Below are 18,746 nucleotides of genomic sequence, written 5' to 3'. Positions count from 1 at the left end.
CCTATAAATAACTCCAATAAAGCTGAAAGATTCAAAAAATAAATAAATAAATAAATAAATACATCTCAGGATCTGAGGGTCCCTTCCACGGTGCCACAGTCTGACCATTCTCTCAGTTCATTTTTCTACTTCCTCCTCTTCCAATCTTTCTTCATCTTCATCTGCCTCCTCCCTACTTTTGTCTTGTCTTCTGAATCTTTTTTGTCTTTGTCCCTCTCTTTCTTCTTTTGCTCCTAAGCTTCCTTCTTGCCTTTCTGCTCCCACCTGTATGCTTCTGGAGCTACTTTCAATGATGTTATGAGCCTCTGGAACTCCAACTCTTCCATGGCTGACAGCACAGCGTTGACATTCAGAGTCATGTGCTTTCCTTTCATTGAGAAGTTATTGGCACAGGATGTGGCATACAGAACGAAGACACTGGTGGCATGGGAGATGGCGCTTAGGTCCTCCTTGGAGATTTTGACACTGTCTCGAGTGCCTCCTTGATGATCTTGGTAATGATGGCCTTGGGAAGATTTTGGTCCTTGGGCCTATCCACCATTGTCACTGTTGGGTACGGATCCTTCTTCTCAGGTCTCCTCTTCAGACAGTTCTGGTGTCTCTACACAACAGAATATTACTCAGCTGTTTATAAAAAAACAAAATAAGGAAATTTACAGGTAAAGAAATGGAACTAGAAAGAAATCTTTTTAAGTGAGTTAACCACTTAGAAGACTCAGAAAGACAAATATTACCAAAATTATATTTATATTCTCTAAGAGCTTAGCACAGTTGGCAGCTACTGAGGGCTTAATGGAAGGGCTGTAGTTTCATCATTAGTACATGAGTTACAATGTATGCCTACTTTTGTAGGGAAGAGAAAAACAATGCTTATTTATTTCTATTTCTGTTCTCATCCCCACCAGGACACACAGCTAGTAAACACAGTCAGCATGTTATATTCAAGGTGTAGAGAAACTGTATATGCTGGCTAAGGATGCATAGGAAAGATCTGAGAAGAACAAGGAGGGACTGATGTTCCAGAGGTTTTTGAAGAAATATCTCCCCTAATAGAGTATCTTCTAGAGCCAAATCCACCCATGTAGGTCAGCTGTTGGAAATGCTCTCTAGTTTTCACTCTGGAAGGTGATGGTTGCTGAACCCAGAGTCCATTCTTTTCTGGGAGGATGGGAGCCTCTGCAAGGTGGCTCTCCTTACAGTTACCTTCCCCTCACCCCAACAAAGATGGAGATATCTGCTGCTAAAGATATTCTCATGTTTCAGTTGTATTTATTTTTTTATATCAGGCATGAGAGAGTTAGAAAAATCTATATCTAGACACAGTAAGATTCACAAACTACTGTGTTTATCACACAGTGATTCTAGTCTTCTGGGGCACCAGGTAAACCTGAGGGAACTCTGAAATTCACATCAGGTTTGAAGAATATATTCATCTCTGTATTCATAACAAGAAACAAGAAGACAAAATAGTCTTAAACATATCAAAAGCATAGTGTATAGAAAGTAGTTAATAGGGTTTTTTTCTGCTGGAGCAGACTCCTAATTGGTGTGCTCTCGAGAAGACACCACATACCTACCCATCCAAGAGGACCTGCTGCACTTAGAGCAGTTGGTAAAAAAAAAAAAACAAAAACCCTCCCCCTCCCTCTCCCTCTCCTGAATCCCAGAGCTGCTTCTGGGAGCCTGGTGGACTCGGGATCAACCATCACCCACCAAAGCCCCTGCCCTCCTGAATACCTCTCCCCTTCTGTCCCTTCCCACCCTTTTGGCTGGTCTTCTCTCCTGAGGCAGACTCCTAGTTGGTCTGCTTCAGTGAAGACACTATATCCAGACCCACCCTAGAGGACCTGTTGCACTCAGAGCAGTTGAGGACCCGCTGTACTCACAGCAGTTGAGAACCTGATGCACTCAGAGCCGTTGGACAACAGTTTGACTGCTCCACTGAAGACTGAATAGTCTGAAGACCTCCCAGGAGATCTACTGCAGCCAGGGCAACAGATCAGCAGCTTCTCTGCCCCCCCCCCCCCCCCGTGAAGAGCCCCAGGTTGTAAGGCTCCACAGGTGATTTGATACAGCCAGGGCCTCAGGGACCTGAAGCAATCCAGGGACAAAAGAGACTGATTCCAGACAGTCACTCAGACCAACAAACACCAGGAATATCCAGATGGTGAAGGGCAAGCACAAGACCTAAAGCAACAGAAGCCAAAATATGTGGGCATCATCAGAAACCAGTTCTCCCACCACAGCAAACCTTGAACACACCAACACACCTGAAAATCAGGAATCTGTCCTAAAATCCTATCTAGTGACTATAATAGAGTCCTTTAAGGAGAATATCAATAACTCACTGAAAGAAATACAGGAAAACACAGGTAAGCAGGTGAAGGAATTGAATAAAGTGATCCAAGACCTGAAAGTGGAAGTAGAAACAATAAAGAAAACACAAATGGACGCGAACCTGGAAATGGAAAACCTAGAAAAGAGGTCAGGAATTGCAGATGTAAGTCCAACAGAATACAAGAGATAGAAGAGGGAAATCTCAGTGTAGAAGATACCATAGAAGATATTGACACAACTGTCAAAGAAAATTCAAAGCATAAAAAACTCCTAACCCAAAGCACCCAGGAAATTCAAGACACAATGAAAAGACCAAATCTAAGAATAGTCAAAATGACTAATGAAGATTCCCAGATCAAAGGACCTGAAAATGTCTTCAACAAAATCATAGAAGAAAACTTCCCCAACCCAAAGAAAGAGATGGCCAAAAAGGTACAAGAAGCCTATAGAACACCATAAAAGGGACCAGAAAAGAAAACCCTCTCGTCACATAATTATCAAAACACTAAATGCACAGAACAAAGAAAGAATATTAAAAGCTGCAAGGGAAAAGGGCCAAGAATCATACAAAGGTAGACCTATCAGAATTACACCAGACTTCTCAACAGAGACTATGAATGCCAGAAGAGCCTGGTTAGAGGTCATACAGACTCTAAGAGAACACAAATGCCAACCCAGGATACTATACCCAGCAAAACTCTCAATCAACATAGATGGAGAAACCAAAATATTCCAGGACAAAACCATGTTCAAACAGTATCTATCTACCAACCCAGCCCTGCAGAGGATCCTAGAAGGAAAACTCCAACACAAGGAAGATGCCTGCATCAAAGAAAGGACAAGATATGAAACATCTCACAACAAAGCGGAAAGCAGAGCCACAAGCACATAAAGCCACCTACAGAAACAAACATATTAGGAACAGTCATCTGTCTTAAATACCTCACAATATTAATGGACTCAACTCACCTATAAAAAGACATAAGCTAACAGGCTGGATACACAAACCAGATCTAGCATTTTGTTGCATACAAGAAACACACCTGAATAAACAGACAGACACTACCTCAGAGTAAAAGGATGGAAAAAGGTCTTCCAAGCAAATGGTCCCAGGAAACAAGCAGGAGTTGCTATCCTAATATCCAATAAAATAGACTTTCAACCAAAAGTCATCAAGTATGATGAAAAAGAACACTTCATATTCATCAAGGTAGTATTTACCAAGATGAACTCTTAATTCTGAACATCTATGCCCCAAATGCAAGAGCACCCATATTCATTAACAAAAATATACTAAAGCTTAAAACTCACATTGAAACCTATGCAATAACAGTGGCAGCTTTCAACACCCCACTCTCATCAATGAAAAGATCATTGGAAGAGATACTAAAAAGAGACACAGTGAAACTAACAGAAGTTATGAACCAAATGTATTTAATAGGCATCTACAGAACATTTCACCCTAAAACAAAAGAATACAACTTCTTCTCAGCACCTCATGGTACCTTCTCCAAAATCAACCATAAAACAACCCTCAATAGACAGACATTGAATACCATGCATCCTATCATATCACCATGGCCTAACGCTGGTCTTCAATAACATTAAAAACTACAGAAAGCCTACATACACATGGAAACTGAACAACCCTTTACTCAATAATAACTTAATCAGGGAAGAAATAAAGAAATTAAAGACTTCCTGGAATATAATGAAATGTTGACACATCATACCCAAGCTTATGGGCACAATGAAAGCAGTGCTAAGAGGAAAGTTCATAGCTCTAAGTGTTCCAGTAAAGAGACTGGAGAGATCTTACACTAACAACTTAACAGCTCACCTGAGAGCTCTAGAACAAAAAGAAGCAAACTCACCCAAGAGGAGTAGAAGGAAGGAAATAGTTAAAACTCTGGGCCCAAATCAACCCAATAGAAACAAAGAAAACAATACAAAGAATAAGCAAAACGAAGAGCTGGTTCTTTTAGAGAATCAACAAGATAGATAAAACCCTAGCCAAGGGCTGGTGAGATGGCTCAGTGCGTAAGAGCACCTAACTGCTCTTCCGAAGGTCCGGAGTTCAAATCCCAGCAACCACATGGTGGCTCACAACTACCCGTAACGAGATCTGACACCCTCTTCTAGAGTGTCTGAAGACAGCTACAGTGTACTTACATATAATAAATAAATAAATCTTAAAAAAAAAAAACCCTAGCCAAACTAACTAAAGGACTGAGAGGCAGTATCCAAATTAACAAAAACAGAAATGAAAAGGGAGACATAACAGAAATGGAGGAAATTCAAAATATCATTAGATCTTACTATAAAAGCCTATACTCAACAAAACTGGAAAATCTAGAAATGGATTGTTTTTTTTTGACAGATGCCACATACCAAAGTTAAATCAAGAGCAGGTAAACTATCTTTTTATTATTATTTTATTTTATTAGATAGTTTATTTCCATTTCAAATGTTATCCTCTTTCCTGGTCTCCCTCTGAAACGTCACTCCCTTTATCCCCTCCCCCCCCTCCCCCTACTCACCAACACACCCACTCCCACTTCCTGGCCCTGGCATTCCCCTACACTGGGGCATAGAGCCTTCACAGGACCTCCCAATGATGACCGGCTAGGCCATCCTCTGCTTCATATGTAGCTGGAGCCATGAGTCCCACCATATGTACTCTTTGGATGGTGGTTTAGTCCCTGGGAGCTCTGGGAGTACTGCTTAGTTCATATTGTTGTTCCTGTTATGGAGCTGTAAACCCCTTCAACTCCTTGGGTCCTTTCTCTAGCTCCTTCATTGGGGACCCTGTGCTTAGCCCAATGGATGGCTGTGAGCACCTCCTTCCATATTTGTCAGGCACTGGCAGAGACTCTCAGGGGACAGCTATATCAGGCTCCTGCCATCAAGCACTTGTTGGCATCCACAATAGTGCCTGGGTTTGGTGATAGTATATGGGATGGATACCCAGGTGGGGGAGTCTCTGCTCCATACTTTGTCTCTGTAACTCCTTCCATGGGTATTTTGTTCCCCCCTTCTAGGAAGGACTGAAGTATCCACACTTCAGTCTTCCTTCTAGTTGAGTTTCATGTGGTTTGTGAATTGTATCCGAGCTTCTGGGCTAATATCCACTTATCAGTGAGTGCATATCATCTGTGTTCTTTTTGATTGGGTTACCTTACTCAGGATGATATTCTCCTGATCCATTTATTTGCCTAAGAATCTCATAAATTCATTGTTTTTTTTAATAGCTGAGTAGTACTCAATTGGGTAATGTACCACATTTTCTGTATATGTTCCTGTGTTGAGGGACATCTGGGTTCTTTCCAGCATCTTGCTATTATAAATAAGGCTACAATGTACATAGTAGAGCATGTGTCCTTATTACATGTTGGAGCATCTTCTGGATATATGACAAGGAATGGTATTCCTGTGTCCTCGGGTAGTACTATGTCCAGTTTTCTTAGGTACTGCCAGACTGATTTCTAAAGTGGTTGTACCAGCTTGAGATCCCACCAGCAATGGAGGAGTGTTCTTTTTTCTCCACATCCTTCCAGCATCTACTGTCACCCGAGTTTTTGATCTTAGCCATTCTGACTAGTGTGAGGTAGAATCTTAGGGTTGTTTTGATTTGCCTTTCCCTGATGACTAAGGATGTTGAACATTTTTTTCAGGTGTTTCTCAGCCATTCAGGATTCCTCAATTGAGAGTTCTTTATTTAGTTCTGTACTACATTTTTAAATAGGGTTGTTTGTTTCTCTGTAGTCTAACTTTTTGAGTTATTTGTATATATTGAATATAAGCCCTCTATCAGATTTATAAAGATCTTTTCCCAATCTGTTGGTTGCTGTTTTGTCTTATTGACAGTGTTGTTTGCCTTACAGAAGCTTTGCAATTTTATGAGGTCCCATTTGTCAGTTCTTGATCTTAAAGCATAAGCTATTGGTGTTCTGTTCAGGAAATTTTCTCCTCTGCCTATGTGCCCAATGCTCTTCCCCACTTTTTTGTTTTAGTTTCAGTGTATCTGGTTTTATGTGGAGTTCCTTGATCTACTTGGACTTGAGCTTTGTACAAGGAGATAAGAATGGATCAATTGGCATTCTTCTACATGCAAACCCCAGTTGAGCCAGTACCATTTGTTGAAAATGCTGTCTTCTTTCCACTGGATGGTTTTAGATCCTTTGTCAAAGATCAAGTAACTATAGGTGTGTGGGTTCATATCTGGGTCTTCAATTCTATTCCACTGATCTAGCCTGTCACTGTTCCAATATCAAGAAGTTTTTATCACAATTGCTCTGTAGTACAGCTTGAGGTCAGGGATAGTGAGTCCACCAGAAGTTCTTTTATTGTTGAGAATAGTTTATGCTTTCCTAGTTTTTTTTTTTTGTTATCCCAGATGAATTTGCAAAATTCTCTTTCTAACTCTGTGAAGAACTGAGTTGGAATTTTGATGGGGATTGCACTGAATCTGTAGATTGCTTTTGGAGAGATGGTCACTTTTACTATATTAATCCTGTCAAGCCATGAGCATGGGAGATCTTTCCATATTCTGAGATTTCGATTATTTTCTTCAGAGACTTGAAGTTCTTATCAAACAATACTTTCACTTGCTTAGTTAAAGTCACACCACGTTTTTTATATTATTTATGACTATTTTGAAGAATGTTATTTCCCTAATTTCTTTCTCAGCCTGTTTATCCTTTGTGTAGAAAAAGGCCACTGATTTGTTTGAGTTAATTTTATATCCAGCTACTTCACTGAAGCTGTTTATCAGGTTTAGGAGATCTCTGGTTGAATTTTTTGGGGACACTTATGTATACTATCATATCATCTGCAAATAGTGATATTTTGACTTCTTCCTTTCCAATTTGTATCCCCTAGACCTCCTTTTGTTGTCTAATTGCTTTAACTAAGACTTCGAGTACTATATTGAATAGATAGGGAGAGAGTGGGAAGCCTTGTCTAGTCCCTGATTTTAGTGGGATTGCTTCAAGTTTCTCTCCATTTAGTTTGATGTTGGCTACTTGTTTGCTGTATGTTGCTTTTATTATGTTTATGTATGGGCCTTGAATTCCTGATCTTTCCAAGACTTTTATCATAAAGAGGTGTTGGCTTTTGTCAAATGCTTTCTCAGCATCTAATGAAATGATTATGTGGTTTATGTATTTGAGTTTGTTTACATGGTGAAATGAGTTGATGGGTTTCTGTGTATTGAACCATCCCTACATCCCTGGGATGAAGCCTACTTGGTCATGATGGATAATCGTTTTGATGTGTTCTTGGATTTGGTTTGCGAGAATTTTATTGAGTATTTTTGCATCGATATTCATAAGGGAAATTGGTCTGAAGTTTTCTTTTTTTGTTGGGTCTTTATGTGGTTTAGGTATCAGAGTAACTGTGAATTCATAGAATGAATTGGGTAGAGTACCTTCTGCTTCTATATTGTGGAATAGTTCGAACAATGTTGGAATTAGGTCCTCTTTGAGGACTGATAGAGCTGTACAGTAAACCAATCAGGTCCTGGGCTTTTTTTTTTTTTTTTTTTTTTTTGTTTTTTTACTTTTTTTTCTTTAAGGTTTATGGAACTGTTTAGATCATTAATATGATCCTGATTTAACTTTGGTACCTGGTATCTGTCTAGAAAATTGTCCATTTCATCCAGATTTTCCAGTTGTGTTGAGTATAGGCTTTTGTAGTAAGATCTGATGATTTTTTGGATTTGTTCAGATTCTGTTGTTATGTCTCTCTTTTCATGTCTGATTTTGTTAATTAGGATACTCTTCCTGTGCCCTCTAGTTAGTCTGGTTAAGGGTTAGTCTATCTTATTGATTTTCTCAAAGAACAAGCTCCTGGTTTGGATGATTTTTGTATAGTTCTTTTTATTTCCATTTCATTCATTTCAGCCCTGAGTTTGATTATTTCCTTCTACCTACCCCTCTTGGGTGAATTTGTATCTGTTTGTTCTAGAACTGTCAGGTGTGCTGTCAAGCTGCTCATTTATGGTCTCTCCAGATTCGTTTTGGAGGCACTCAGAGCTGTGAGTTTTCTTCTTATGACTGCTTTCATTGTGTCCCATAAGTTTGGGTATGTTGTGGCTTAATTTTAATTAAACTCTAAAAAGTCTTTTCTTTCTTTCTTTATTTCTTCCTTGACCAAGTTATCATTGAGTAGAGTGTTGTTCAGCTTCCACGTTATTTATTATTTATGTTGTTATGGAAGATCAGCCTTAGTCCCTGTTGATCTGATAGGATGCATGGGATGATTTCAATATTTTTGTTCCTGTTGGGGCCTGTTTTGTGGCCAATTATATGGTCAGTTTTGGAAAAGGTACCATGAAGTGCTGAGAAATAGGTATATCCTTTTGTTTTAGGATAAAATGTTCCATAGATATCAATTAAATCCATTTGTTTCACAACTTCTGTTAGTTTCACTTTGTCCCTGTTTAGTTTCTGTTTCCAGGATCTGTCCATTGATGAGAATGGGGTGTTGAAGTCTCCCACTATCGTTGTGTGCAGTACAATGTGCGCTTTGAACTTTAGTATGGTTTCTTTAATCAATGTGGATGCCCTTGCATTTGGAGCATAGATATTCAGAACTGAGAGTTCATCTTGGTGGATTTTTACCTTTGATGAGTATGAAGTGTCCTTCCTTATTTTTGTGATAACTTTAGGTTGAAAGTAAATTTTTTTTTCAATATTAGAATGGCTACTATAGCTTGTTTCTTTGGATCATTCGCTTGGAAAAGTGTTTTCCAGCTTTTTACTGTGAGGTAATGTCTGCCTTTGTCACTGAGGTGGATTTCCTGCATGCAGCAAAATGTTGGGTCCTGGATGAAATAGACAGAGAAACACTGGACTCTACCGTCCTTAGGAAAGAGTAAACAAGAGTCCTACATATCAGTAGATGAAGTCTCCACTCCACATGCTAGAGATACTGTGGGGCCACTGTCTTATGGCTCAGGAACTGACTTCATCCACAAAGTGCAATGCCTATCATTTTCAGTAATTATAGCCTCTGATATTGCATTCTCTTGCACAAGATTGGAGAATCCACACCCCCACACAGCCACCTTGTGAGCAGAAACAACATTACAGCATCTTGCAGCTGTATTTCTATCAAGGACTAAATATTTTTTCCAATAGCTGTGAAGTTGTTCTGCATCACTCTAAGTAAGATGCAATTAACCACAATATTCACTTCAGAAGAAACTTTTGCAAGAACTATGTAAATTTAAATGTGGAAATGAGTAGCATTCAAGACAGTGTTTTGGTGCTGCTGTGTTTAAATTAAATGGAAGCCATCAATCTTTCATGTGGTATTTGTTCTGCAATTATCACCTGGCTGATTATAAAAGTTTTCAATATGCAATAAAAATATGAATACCCTTGGCTTATTTGTGGACTGCGTTTCCCAAAGATTCTATGAGATAACCATCCTCACTCTGAGGTAACTCACCACTCAACTTTCTCCTCATATTCTCTTTCTTCTGTCTGCTCATTGCTCCTGAGCGCTGCCAGTGCTTGCTGTACTACTGGAGTTCTTATTATTAGCACATCATTATTTTCACATTTTTGGTGGAGACAAAATACTGTTACTAGTTAATGAAGATCTTTTTAGTTCAGAACAAAGAAATAGGATTGGTCAGGGTTATCTTAATTCTTAGATATTGGATGAACATAAGTCTCCGTGTTCAACGAGAATCATATTCATTTTTCACTTTATGATGTCAATGTTCCTCTGAAAGTCCACGGCTTAAAAAAAGACAACAACAACAACAACAACAAAACAACTTTGTGCATAGGAGTCATTATCCAGGGAAAACATCCCCTGAAGTGAGAGCTCCTTTTCTATCAGGCCTCATAGAACCAGTTCAGCTTATCATCATACACATTAAACTACGCAGATACTGTCCTTCATTTCTCATGTCCTTCATTAGGATATCTATTCAGTTTATTTAAATCAATGATATTAATGTAGCACTATGAGATCATGTTACTATATTATGGTTATGATAAGGGGACTTTGGAGACAAATTGTCGGAGGTAGTCAAAAATTTACTGCTTTCTAGAGTATTCATTTCCAAGAAAGACCAATAATAGGATCATATTCATTTTTTATGATGATTAAGCAAAATGATCCATACGTAGTTCTATCAATATGTAGTAAATGTCACTTCCTAAGTTATTAAATAAGATGGCTGCTTTTTATGTGTCCATGTCTCCATTTATACACAGTAATTATTATCTGTTAATGTCAAAATGAAGAACACACATTCTTTTGAACAAAAGTGATATTCACCATCATGGTGGCATTGAGCAATGCTCTAAACATGAGAATCTATTCTATCTGTATACAGGTTAAAAAATATATGATAGCTCATCATTCCAGATCTTTCTGAAGGATAGTCAAACAGCCCAAATATCTAATGCTCATTTTCAGTTCATTTAAGGGAACAATGCTCTATTATTCTCTTTCACTAGCTACAAAATAATCAGGCAACACCCTTACATTGTAAAAGATACTACAGCATCTTCCATGTCTATATTTGTTTGCTTGTTTCACTGGTTGATTTCTTTTGAGACATGGTCTTTCTAGGAAACTCTGGCTGTCCTGGAACTCTTTTTGAAAACCATGTTGGCCTTGAAATCATACAGATTCTCCAGCCTCTGCCTTCCAGGTTAAAGATTAAAGGTTTTCTGTGGAGTTTTAATATTGTCCTTCCTTCTTATTCTTAAACCTCTTGTTTTAAATCTGTTCCTTAACTCAGACCAACAAATTAACTCCACAACATGTCAGTAATTTTCATTTGAAGTAATGCATGCCATACATAATGGCTAGAAACCTCCAAATAATTCCTGGATTGGTCAAGTGTTGTTGCTGGGCCAGCTATTGGATGGAACACAGGGTCCCCAATGGAGGAGCTAGAGAAAGTACCCAAGGAACTGAAGGGGGCTGCAACCCTGTAGGTGGAACAACAATATGAACTAACCAGTACCCCCTGAGCTTGTGTTTCTAGCTGCATATGTAGCAGAAGATGGCCTAATTGACCATCACTGGGAAGAGAGGCCCCTTGGTCTTGCAAACTTTATATGACCCAGCACAAGGGAAGGCCTGGGCCAAGTAGTGGGAGTGGGTGGGTAGGGGAGCAGGGGCGGAGGGGGGTATAGGGAACTTTCGGGATAGCATTTGAAATGTAAATAAAGAAAGTAATAATAAAAATATATGTGGATAGGATAAAAAAAGTGTTGTTGTCGGAATTGTCAGGAGTATGATGGGATGCAGGGCATATGTTTTTGGATATGACTTGTTCCATCTTATGCTTTTTGTCAGGTCATTTAATTAAAGAAACTAATGAACAGACTCAACTAATCTAATAAGACCCAGAGAATAATTAAAATATTATTTAATTTTACATCCAATCAGTTGAGCTAGAAAGAAAAAATACACCAGACAAAATTTTATCTCCTAAGTAGCTAAGCAATATAACATAAATCCTGCAGGTTATAAATAAATAAATCCTGAAAATTTGATCCTATGTAGTTAGACATTATAAAAAAGAGACAGTGAATACTCCTGGATTTAAAGTAATTGAAGACTAGAATTAGAAGAAACTACCAAGACTTGTGGTCCGAACACCACACCAACCAGGAGCGTCTTTCTTTGCACAGTGACCTCCTGAGGGCGCCCTTCACCTCAGCATTCCTCAGACTGTAGATCAGAGGGTTCAGCATGGGGTTGAAAAAACTATAAAACAGGAAGAGAACCTTCTGCTGCTCCTCTGGGTGCTGGGACTTGGGGGCCATGTACATGACAATGGCACTGCCAAAGAAGAGCCCTACCACACAGAGGTGGGAGGAACAGGTAGAAAAGGCCTTTCTGCGACCCTCCCCTGACTGGATCCTCAGGATGGCCATGAGTATGCGTGTGTAGGAGACTAGTACAAAGCATAGGGGCCCCACTAATATGAACACACAAGCTGCAAAGATAACGACTTGATTAAGAGTTGTGTCAGCACAGGCCAGCTTGAGGACAGACAGGATTTCACAGAAGAAGTGATTGATTTCATGAGGTCCACAGAAGGGCAGCCTCAGGATGAGGACCAAATGGACCAGAGCAAGGAGAAAGCTGACTATCCAGGAAACAGCAGCCAGAATGGTACACACTCTCCAGTTCATGATAACAGTATAGTGTAACAGGTGGCAGATAGCTACATACCGGTCATAGGACATCACAACAAGGAGTACACATTCAGTGTGGGCAAAAGCCAAGAAGACAAAGGTCTGTGTCATGCATCCAGCAAAGGTGATAGGCCTGGTCTCATCCAAGAGGTTTATGAGTGTCTGAGGCACTGTGTTGCAGGCATAGGCCATATCGACAACAGCCAGGTGGGACAGGAAGAAGTACATGGGAGTGTGGAGTCTGGAGTCCAGGCAGATCATTGCAAGGATAGTCCCATTCCCCAGTATGGTGAAAGTATAGAAGAGAGAGAAAAGCAGAAAAAGAACTAGGTGAATCCTCGGGCCGAGACAGAATCCCAGCAGGACGAACTCTGTGACCATGGTCTGATTTTCCTCCATTTCACTCTGAAAGAGGATGCAAAGAATTGAGACTCAATTCTTGTAAAATATGGTTTTATCACTTATCTCAGATTTTAGCAGCATGAGAAAAGTATTAGTAAACATCAGTAGGATGTATTCAATCATTAATAAGTTAATAATGTATTATTAAAAAGTTGTGCAAAAACTATAGCTTTAACTGGCACACAACTTTTGGAAGAGTATTATATTGCCAGTGCTTAAATACTTAGAATAACTGGCACAGGAGCTATTATGAGCTCTAGTAAACCCTACACACAAAACAATTGTGAAACATTGTTTGTCTCAGAGTTTTATGCATGCAAGGATATAAAGAGTAACTAAGGTCTCTGATTCAAACACCACAGCAACATGGAAGGAACACAGCTGGGATAATACCAGTGTAGAAAAGATTGATAGAATTTACATTTGTTACTTTAAGTGTCTAATTCATAACCAAAATCTAGAGGATACTTATAAAACTTTACTCAAAAAATTGTCAAACACTTTTTTTATGATTGGGTTGTATGCTCAGCAAGTGGACATTTGATGGGTAAGAAAATTCAGGGCCTTTGAGGAACACAAGGTGATGTATAGATACACATATGCATAGAATTTGAAACATTGTTGGTGATGAGGAAGGAGGTGGGAAATTATATCTACAGACAATATGGTGTTATGTGCCTTCATATTTGTTTGTGTATATCCATCTAGAATATGTATTATTATCTTGAAATTCAGACAATAACCACTGTATAGTTATTTTTCTGGATAGTCAAGTGGGATATTCACAGAATTATTAATACACTCTAGGAAAATGGGATGATTTTTTTGTTTCACCAAGTGTATTACCACCCAGACTCAGTGCATGGGAGTTTCTATGACCGTTCAAAGATTTCTAAGGGTGCATAATGAGTGCCTTTATGAATACTCTTGCAGGCAAATTACCCGTATACTGTTTATTTAAACATCTTTCTATGTTTTCTCTGAATAATATTTGCATGGAATAAAAGTAAGGAAGAAGTGGGCTGGTTTTGTTGCTAGTCCATTTCCTCATATTTGTAATATACACTATATTTGAAATCCAAAGCATAAGGATTTGCAATTTAAAGTAGAAAAATTTTGGCTGATCTTGGCATCAATAATTATTCATGTTTTGACTTTTCCCTAAATAGCAAGAGGAATGGCATTGCTTTGGAACAATCTTTAGTTTAATTAACATCAGTACCAAGGGAGATGTTAAAGAGTATTTTCCAAGGAAATTGGCATGACAGACAGAATTTTATTCTGAGAAAGACTCATAAAAGAGACATGCAACTGATGAGAATTTGAAAATAACAAGGTAGATGTGGAAATAAGACTGCATCAGCAAACACAGGACTGGAGAGTTCAGAGAGAAACATTTGAAAGCTTGATGTTTTGTGTATTCTCCTAGATGTATGGAAGGTGGATTTAAACGACTCAAGAATTCATGTGTTTCAGGAGATATTGTGTGGAGACACAGTATAAAATGAAGACAGGAGATTTTTTCAAATGTAGAATTTGGATAAGGAAGGCAGTATTTAGCAGTGCATAAGAAATGACATCTGGGGAAGGGACAAGGGAACCAGTTGGAAGAAAGCTCCTAGCCACCTGATGGATGTCTGTAGTCCACATGGATGTCTTTGCATGTTTATTATTAACATTAATGAGAATGATCTCTGACTAGATCTTCTTACTCTCATTTCAGGTTCCTCAGCAACTGTCAGGGTGTAATTTCTTTTCTTGAGCAGATATCTCTGTAGAGATGGAATATACAATTATCAACATTTTTCGCAAACATTTCAGTTTCATTTTAAACTACAGATAAATAAGATTTCAATAGTATGGCTTGTGCCTTGTTCTCTTGTGACTTGGCATAGCATGATACTCTTGTTGAAGGAAATTTCCAGTTTGTTCTATCATCTGGGACTATGTGAATGGGCATAAAGTTAAAGTTTACACATGATGCATAGAAAAAACACTAGATTGTAAATTTATTTCATAGCAAAAGAAATGCAGCTAACACATTGGATACCTTAGAAAGCACTTGGTACGGTTGCCTGTTGTTTATTATAAAGCTGGGGATCAGGTTTTCTTGTTTTCTAAATCTGGCAACTGATATATATCTATTAAACGACACATAAATAAATGAATACAAACAAATGAATAAACTACTAGCTATGGTTGTTTTAAGACTCCTTATTTATTTTACCATAAAATTTCCTCTAATTATCCTAATTTCAGTTCTTCTCCCACAGGAAAAGAGTCCTTCAATACAGAAAAAAAAGTTATTTCTGTGATTCATATTTAACTAACATCTTTAAGATGGGATAAGATCACTTAAAGGGTTCATAAAATGTTAAGCACTTGAATTTAGTATATATTAATCTTTATAATCCTTTTCATTTGATTTCAATGCAATGTATCTAAAGTTAATTAAAGTAATAAATTAGAAACAAAACATTACATTTCCAGGGGTCTCATGGACTTCACTTTGAAGCATGTTCCAGTTACAAGTGTAAATTATAGAATTATTATGATGATATGTATTTTTCTATGTATATATGACTTCAGAAATTAAAAGTTGTCCAACTGGAATGGTTAATAAATGATCTAGTTACTCTAAATCATTAAGGTCAGGAAGGCATTTCTTTATAGATAAACAAATTATCATCACTTGCAATGAATCATATTTTAAAAAGTAAATCTCAAGTTTGATGAAGTATCCATTTCTTTTCTATGGTAGTAGGCATGGGCAAAGCAACATTCATATAGCCACCCCATTGTCCCTCAGTTGCTTATCTCAACTGATTACTTGTAACTACCAAGGAAGAAGCCATTACTTTTCTTTCTTCCATATTGATGAGATAGAGACTTTGCCAAGTTATCATATGGAATGAGGATTGATGAGGCAAATGAATATATACCAGAAACAATTGAAGGTCAGTCTTACTGGATCATCTCTTCACCAATCTTTGAATTCTAGTTAATCATCTGGTTCATGCACTGTGTGCCCAGCACTGTAGTAGGGTACAACAGACTGAGGATTGTAATATTATAAGGACGTTGTTGTAAACATGTGTTTCAGGGCCAAGAGAAGACATAAAAGAGTCAATATTAAACATAAAAATTTATTAAATAGAAGATTTAAATGATGATTGAGAATCTAATTCTTTTTCCATTCTCCTATACCCACTCACACCTCAGTTCCCTCCCGTCACCAAAATTCATCCTCTAGATTCCAGAAAATATAACATATATTCCTACTTATTTACTGTATTCTAGGTACCTGGATATGTCTTGAAAGTTATATGACATATAAAGATCAGACATAAACATAAAATGCATGTGGATTTTACAGCCCAATGCAATAAACAAATATATTTTTACAGGACTGACAGTAATTAAATGGAACCTTCAGAAGATAATCAGTATGTGTTAATTTCAATAAAACGAAACATCACCCTGCAACATATTCTACTATGATTTTTTGTTAAATAGGAAAGTTATTCTACATATTTCATGTAAAGTCATGATATGGAAATAATTATTTGCACAGAATATGAATAAGCATATATATTTAGCGTTCATAGAGATAATCTATTTCTCATCACTATATAGCAATAAAGAGTGGCAATGACAGAAGAAGGGTTAAACAAAGACAAGATGTTTCAACTATCTGGGAGGAATTTGTGGTATACTAAATTTATACAACCTTGTTGACTCACACATTAACACCCAAGAACATCAGAAGAGGAAACAGCTGGAGGCTGGCACAAATCCTATTCCTGCAGAATTTCTGGGGAACTGTAGAATACTCAGGTCTGCTTCTGCTTGAAATGCAGCAAAATCCTCAGGGAAGGAGATTTTATTCTCTGAGGACTCAGCCTAGTTGGCAGCTCTTGAGTGTCCTTGGAGGAGCAGGGCCAGGAGACACCATGCATGACTTCCTCTGTGGGAAGCAAAGACAGAGAAATTATCTCTTTCTATTGCTGCTGCCATCCCCAACAGGACTAACAGTTAAGAATCCCAGATAAAGAGACAACTCTGAAACAATGCCCATCAGAATCCATGAATAGTGACTGACATTTTTCTAATGTCATAATTCCTGTTTCATTATCTTCATTCTAAGATGCTTCTGGGGAACTTGTCAAGAAGTAGAACCAATGAATGAACTTTTGGAATCTGCTCAGAAGCTCAGCCTCTCCTGTATGGAATCTGGAGAAATGAGTAGAAATGAGAAGTTAGGACCTTAAAAACTTATGATTGAAAGTCACACTCCAAATTGCAGATAGTGTGGGAGCAGCATATTAAGGCACAAAGAGGACTGGGGAGTCCAAAGAGAAGCCACGGTGTTCCAGACTGTTCCTTTGGGACCTATTGTAAACAGTGCCTTTTAGAGTAGGAACCACCAATGTAGGTCACCTATTAGAAAAAGTTCTCTCACAGAGAGGCGGTGGTGGTTCATTCCTTTAACTCCAGGATGTGGGAAGCAGAGGCAGGAGGGTTTCTGAGTTTTAGGGCCGTTTGGTCTAGAGAGTGAGTTTCTGGAGAGCCAGGGCTACACTGTGATTCAGAAAGTTCCTGGGAAGACTGGAGCCTCTACAGTGTCGCTTCCCTCATGAGTTGTTGTCTAAAACCATTCTCACTTTTACTTCTATATCCTTTCATATTAGACATCGGGGAGAGAGAAAAGTTCCATTGAAGCCACTCCAAAATTTATAAAATCAATGAATTCATTACATTGTAATCCTGGATGTCCAGAGTTAGAGCATAAACAAAAGGGAGGTTTGTGGTTCCCATATTTGCAGGACAAGTTTACATCTACTATGAATATATATTTGAGATAAAAATAATCATTTTGGTTTGTTTTCCAAGACAGGATTTCTGTGTTGCCCTGGCTCTCTTGGAACCCATTCTGTAGACCAGGCTGGCCTTGAACTCAGAACTCTGCCTTCCTCTGCCTCCTGAGTGCTGGAATTAAAGGCATGCATTTCCACTGCCTGTATGTAAAGAAACACAGTTTTAAAAGGAAGCCCCAAATCCTGTTCCTTTTATGAAAAACATTGTGTGTCGGATGAACTCTATGCAACTTTCATCTCCTTTTGTGCCCATATGAACTACAATTAATGTTATAAATTTTAGAGCACTAAAATTTGGAAATCAGTATGGCAGTTCCTTAGAAAGCTGGAAATAGATCTACTTCAATATTCAGCTATTGCATTCCTGGAGATACAGCCAAAAGATGCTTCATTATAAGTCTCAACCATATGGACTGCTACTTTATTTGTACAACCCAGGAATTTGAAGGAACCTAGATACCCCTCAACAGGATAGTGCATTAGGAAAATATGGTACTTTTTTATATTAGATATTTTCTTTATTTACATTTCAAATGCTGTCCCAAAAGTCTCCTATACCCTCCCCCTGCCCTGCTTCCCTACACACCCACACCCACTTCTTGGCCCTGGCAATCCCCTGTACTGGAGCAAGACTAAGGGGGCCTCTCTTCACAATGATGACCGACTAAGCCATCTTGTGCTACATATGCAGCTAGAGACATGAGCTCTGAGGGTACGGGTTAGTTCATATTGTTGTTCCACCTATAGGGTTGCAAACCCCTTCAGCTCCTTGGGTACTTTCTCTAGCTTCTCCAGTGGGGGCCCTGGTACTTTTATACAATGAATGTTTTTTATCTTTCTCATCAGTTTTTTAAAATTATTTTATTAGATATTTTCCTCATTTACATTTCAAATGTTATCCCAAATGTCCCCTATACCCTCCCCTCACCCTACTCCCCTACCCACCCACTCC

The 18,746-nt window shown here is 38.4% G+C and overlaps 1 protein-coding gene and 1 pseudogene across 1 annotated transcript; both read right to left on the bottom strand.

Moving 5' to 3' along the window:
* Positions 1-117: 117 nt before the first annotated feature.
* On the bottom strand, positions 118-541 carry LOC110316795 (annotated as a pseudogene).
* An 11,355-nt stretch (positions 542-11,896) lies between these two features.
* Positions 11,897-12,940, bottom strand: LOC110316674 (olfactory receptor 2A1/2A42-like). The gene has a single exon (XM_021191106.1). It carries the CDS (start codon positions 12,912-12,914, stop codon positions 11,949-11,951), a length of 966 nt encoding a protein of 321 aa, XP_021046765.1. The 5' UTR covers positions 12,915-12,940; the 3' UTR covers positions 11,897-11,948.
* Between the last annotated feature and the right edge of the window lie 5,806 nt (positions 12,941-18,746).

This window comes from Mus pahari, chromosome 2 (assembly GCF_900095145.1).
Source record: "Mus pahari chromosome 2, PAHARI_EIJ_v1.1, whole genome shotgun sequence".
Taxonomy (NCBI): Eukaryota; Metazoa; Chordata; class Mammalia; order Rodentia; family Muridae; genus Mus; species Mus pahari.
Note: the sequence above shows the minus strand (reverse complement) of the source record. Positions and strands in the feature narration are given on the sequence as shown.

Excerpts from the sequence above, each read along its gene's own strand:
- LOC110316674 (XM_021191106.1), bottom strand. The coding sequence starts at position 12,914 with ATGGAGGAAAATCAGACCATGGTCACAGAGTTCGTCCTGCTGGGATTC.